The sequence below is a fragment of the Lygodium microphyllum genome, chromosome 19 (genome assembly GCF_053477565.2).
Source record: "Lygodium microphyllum isolate KBCC chromosome 19, Lygodium_microphyllum_v1.1.10, whole genome shotgun sequence".
Classification (NCBI taxonomy): Eukaryota; Viridiplantae; Streptophyta; class Polypodiopsida; order Schizaeales; family Lygodiaceae; genus Lygodium; species Lygodium microphyllum.
The window spans coordinates 62,926,963-62,932,254 of NC_141153.1; the positions used below are offsets into that span (position 1 = coordinate 62,926,963).

At 43.3% G+C, this 5,292-nt stretch overlaps 1 protein-coding gene across 1 annotated transcript; it reads left to right on the forward strand.

Annotated features, from left to right (window-relative positions):
* Positions 1–3,097: 3,097 nt before the first annotated feature.
* LOC148019947 (SPX domain-containing protein 2-like) lies at positions 3,098–4,962 on the forward strand. The gene is made up of 3 exons (XM_087700855.1): positions 3,098–3,608; positions 3,748–3,910; positions 4,023–4,962. Exons 1-3 carry the CDS (start codon positions 3,315–3,317, stop codon positions 4,556–4,558), a joined length of 993 nt encoding a protein of 330 aa, XP_087556981.1. The 5' UTR covers positions 3,098–3,314; the 3' UTR covers positions 4,559–4,962.
* The last annotated feature ends 330 nt before the right edge of the window (positions 4,963–5,292 follow it).

Below are 5,292 nucleotides of genomic sequence, written 5' to 3' on the forward strand. Positions count from 1 at the left end.
TTTCACCAATGAGAAACATAAGACTGCATTCACTACTGAATGGGGTGTCTTCGCCTACATAGTCATGCCTTTTGGGCTAACAAACACACCAGCCATGTTCTAGTGGCTCATGTGTGCCATCTTCAAGGGCATGCTTATGAGAGAGTTAGAAGTGTTTGTTGATGATTTGTGTGTTCACTCGAGTGGGGGGAACACCTAGACAAACTCCGAGTAGTCTTTGAATGATGCTAATCGTATCACCTCTCATTGAACCCCCTTAAGTACCAATTCTGGGTGAAACATGGATGCATCCTAGGGCACGTGGTATCCAAGAATGGCATTGCCATCAACTTCTTAAAAGTCAAGGTTATTGTTGATGTTCCACCACCAACCAACTACAAGGGAGTTCAGTGCTTCCAAGGACATCGAGATACTATCAGCACTTTGTGTTGAACCAAGGAATGCCAACGTGTATACGAAGAGTTGAAAAAGGCTCTGACAACTGCACCCATTCTACGAGCCCCAGATTGGACCATCACCTTCCACGTACACATTGACGCCTTGAAGTTTGCCATGGGAGCTGTTTTACATCAGCCCTGGAGAACACAACTTAGACTATCCTGTGAGTTTTGCTAGCAAACAGCTCACAGATACCGAGATGAACTATTGCACCACTAAGAGTGAGAGTTTGGCCATGGTCTTTGCCATTCAAAAATTCCAACATTATCCTTTGGCAACATTGGATCATGAGGAAACACCATGGAAATAGATCACTTCTTGATTCATGCAAACATGCAAAAAGAACCAAAATTGGGCACCTTGAAGTAAAACTTGGACCTTAGGACAAAATATTGGATCTTGTAGCGAAAAAGTAGACCTGAAGGTGAAAATCAAGGATGCCAAGATGGAGATTGAGGATTTTAAAATGAAAATCAGGGATGTTGGGATAAAGATCCATGAACCTCATGCTATAAAAGAGTAAAAAAAAGGTGAAATGCAACCACTTCCAAGTGAAACCCTACGTCAAGGTGAAAATTTTTGCACTCTCATAGGGCATAAGTTTTGACTTTAGGCTCAAACTAGGGCCAAATTTGTACTCAAAACAATCATAATGGCATCGTAAGTTAGCAAGTCAACATGAGAAAAATGGTATGATTTCTTTAAAGTCAAAAGGCATTGTGGGATTTTTGTACAATCATCGTTTCACGTATAGACCTTACTAAGTCGTACTTGATCTTATTGGATACTGAGAAAATGAACAATTTCATCTTATTGACCACCATTCGAGTTGGAGGTTGCATTAACTTAAAGGCATTTGTGCATGAATGTTCTAATTGGATAGAGAATCCATAAAACTTATCACATCCTCCTCCAAGTCTCATTTCTAATTCTTTTCGATGCCCATTGGTATCCTTCCTATCGGTCATTGCATGGAGACCATCCTTGCTATCCCTCTCTCCTTTTTTTGAAAGTTGTACATGTTACCTTAGAGTGCTATAAATAGAAAATCGATTTGCATATTAAAAAAGGGTTCTAGCCTTCTTCTCTTGTATGGATATAAGTGATTGTTGAGGCTTGGAAAAGTTGCTTCCTAAGGGCTTCCATGGTCAAAATAACCTTCTTTCTTTTGTACATTGAAATTCTTTTTGTTAATAGAGTTTCATTTAACAATCCCCCATCTTCTTTATAAATGTATATAAGATCATATTTATTTTAGTATATGATGCATGATTTCGAAGAAAGTATTGAACCAAGTATTTACTTTAATGTATTATGTTTCAATTTTCTTTATGTTCAAATTGTGTCAAAGGGATGTTTTACTAAAAGACAAACACACACGCACACACACACGCGCGTGCGCGCGCGCACACACACACACACAAAGGGAGGGGGAGTTTGCCAAGATCTTGTTACAAGATGGAGCATACCATGAATGGATGTAATGATTGAACACAATCCCCTAAATGCATCAAATTACTTAGATTACATGGATCCCTTTAGTTATATGTATAACACACACATGATCTATTGCTTTTACATGGAAAGGTTTCTACTCATCTCACTTTTCACCTCATAGCATAGGAAACTATAACGGCTTTATTGACATATCAAGGCCACTTCTATTATCTATCAAAATCAACTGCAATGGGGTCATACGACACTCGTTTTGGTAGCTTCTTTATCTTCCTTATGTATATGAAAGAGAAACTAGTTTACCTTGGGGGTTGGAAGACACGCGGAGTCTTCAGATGTTTGGATCATATCCTATGTATGGTAAGAAATTGCATAGACGAGCGTTTTCTTTCTATGCTTGGTTTTACATGTGATGTTTCTCTCTCCAAATCCCTTTTTTGTAGAATAGTTATCTGCTTATATAAGAATATCAAGAGCCCATCCACACGCAAGTATATGCCAAATGTTTGGTCCTTGAAGGTGAAATAAGCATCTAGACTTCTATAATTACATGAGGATTCGCGTTCGTTTCACCACAATGGAAGCTTGTTACCTAGATAAATGGAATTTTACAAGGTAACTACTCTGAAGGGCGTCTCGTGGATTAGTCAACCCACGTGTTGAAAATCAAGTGGCATGCTATTGTGTTACACAACATCGTACCACCAAGTACATATGCGCACGAGCATATATGGTCTTGTCGTAAAGGTCGAACCAACTCTTATAATATTGTGCCAGCAACTTTATTGAGCTGTGCTAACTAAAAACTATTTTATTGTACTAGCAGGAGGAGCTAGATGGCTGAGGGCATACTCAAGTGCAGCCAAGGAGACAGGCAAGAATGTGAGTACGAGACGTCTGGTAAGGCATATATGCTTACAAAAAGCTTGGAAGTGAGAGTGAGATCCAGGCGCATGACAAGGAAGGCTACCCTTAGAAGTGGGGAGTTGTAAACGGTAGGGGGGACCTCATCCATGTACACCCTACCCAATGTAGGGAAAAAACAATACATTAGGAGGGAATGTGCAAGGGATGAAAAGGGAATATGCAAAGGGGAGGGGAATATTCGACAAAGAATATTCTGCTGCCGGTGCGGGGGGCTTCGGACAACAAGTTGCTAACTATGTGCGAAAGCTTGCGGTGGCCCATCGCCGTTCCCCCCCCACCCGGCCCTGCTCCCTCCCTCTCTCTCTCTCTCTCCTTCCTGGTTGCTCCGTCTCCTTCTCCCCTCTCCCTCTCACCTTGTCATTGCCTGCCTATATAGCCTTGCATGCCCCTCCACCTCTCCCTCTCTCCTGGTCTATGATCTCATCGAGAATCAACGATTGATCGTCGTCTGCCGTCACGCCTCCTCCTCGACATAATCGCATCATCAGGTAGCCATGAAGTTCTGCAGACGCCTCCATTGCTTGCTCCAAGACACCTTGCCCGAGTATCGCGACAAGTTCCTCTCCTACAAGAAGCTCAAGAAAAGCCTCAAGCTCATCCCTCCCTCGGCTTGCGCAGAAGCTGACAGCAGTATCGCTTGCCTCAATCACAGCAACCCCCAGTCTATTGCCTTTTGTAGAAGGCTGGTAACAGAGGAAGCGGCCTTCATCCAGCTGCTCGACGCAGAGCTTGAGAAAGTGAACAGTTTCTTCTTGGACAAGGAGGAGGAGTTTGTCATCAGGTCGCAGGTATTGATCTCCTTAATCGCTTGATATTCACATGTTGAATGCCGTATATCTTAGGCTTCGATTCATGGCAGCTGCTTCTTCGTTCATCTTTTTGCATTGCATTGCATAAGTCTCTAATTTCTTGCCATCATCAAAGCAGGAGATGAAGGCAAGGCTAGAGACGCTTGCAGAGGATCAGGTGTATGGGTTGGGCATTAACACGAACGAGATTAACGGGATGAGGATGGAAATCTGCAGAGACATTGTAGTCATCCATGGCGAGATGGTCCTGCTGATTAACTACAGTGCCCTGAATTACATAGGTGAGACAGCATGGCCCTGCAAAACGTTGTAGCAAGGCCACATATTATTGGGTCATCTAAGGTTGGATCTGTGAAAACCCTCCTCAATTCTTGAATTATGGTACTGTGGCAGGCTTTGCAAAGATACTCAAGAAGCACGACAAGATGACAGGCCGGCTTCTGCGGTCCATATACATACACAAGGTACTGCAAGCCCCTTTCTTTGCCACCGACATGCTATCCGACCAAGTCAGGGAATGGGAGGAGGCTCTGCAAACCCAGTTCACCACTCTCTCTCTTCCTCCTCCTCCTCCTCCTCCTCCTAAATCAAGGAATCAGGAAATGATGGTGCAGGTGGACCCTATCGATCCTTTGGCCTCTTCATCAGCATGCTCCAGCTCCCCCTTATCATCATCGTCGTCGGCACCTTCTTCCCTAATTCCTCTAGAGCTGTCCATGTCCATGGATGCAGTGGTTGCTCCCATGAGAGAGGATGATGCAGCCATGGATAGCACTTGCAAGAACATCATGGCTGCCTGCAGGATCATGAGGGAATTCCGCAGAGGCAGCTCCACTTACAACTTCTTCTCCTTCCCTCCCTTCGGCTACCTCTCCCCCGATCACTTCGATCTGCCAGATCAAGGCCTCAACCCATGCTTGGTGCGTTGACATCAGATCAGAGTCATCCAATTATCGTCTCAGGCCGCCCCTCTTAACAGAAAAATGTGTACAATTCCTAGACACAAACAACAAGAACTGACAACAACGATTACACCATCGTCAAGTAGCACATACGCTTTTTCTCAGGTATTATCTCATTGTATATATATAACGTCAATTGTCGGGGGTCACCGTGCCCGGCTTGGGTTCTTTTGAAAGTTTTACAACTCAAGGTTGCAGCAAGGTCACATGAGCAAAAAATATTACTCTCTTTGTAATTGTGACATACCTATACCATTCACTTAGCAATGATCTTTCTGGCTAGGTTTGTTATAATTACTCTCTCTGTAATTGTGACACACCTACACCATTCACTTAGCAATGATCTTTCTGGCTCCCTCTTAGCAGGCATTTGCGTTTGTTTTGCTCTTTGGCCCTCTCTTAGTAGGCATGTGTGTTTGTTTTGCTCTTTGGTTTCCATATGTGAGATGATGTTGCCTTGAAATGTGTCAAGTAAGAAAGTATAGGACCAAACCTTAGTTATCAGCTGATCAGAACTGCATCATAGCTGAGAGATTTCATGATCCTAGGACCAACTCTGCATGGCCAATCATGTAGGATTATCTCGAACTTCTCGAATCTTGTTCTTAAACATAGTGGTGAGAGTAGGTACCATACATGCGGTCCTAGTTCACACACACACACACACACACACACACACACACACACACACATGCACTCAC

Coding starts and splice junctions, on each gene's coding strand:
- LOC148019947 (XM_087700855.1), top strand. CDS start 3,315: ATGAAGTTCTGCAGACGCCTCCATTGCTTGCTCCAAGACACCTTGCCC. Junction 3,609..3,747: donor AGTTTGTCATCAGGTCGCAG/GTATTGATCTCC, acceptor TCATCAAAGCAG/GAGATGAAGGCAAGGCTAGA. Junction 3,911..4,022: donor CAGTGCCCTGAATTACATAG/GTGAGACAGCAT, acceptor GTACTGTGGCAG/GCTTTGCAAAGATACTCAAG.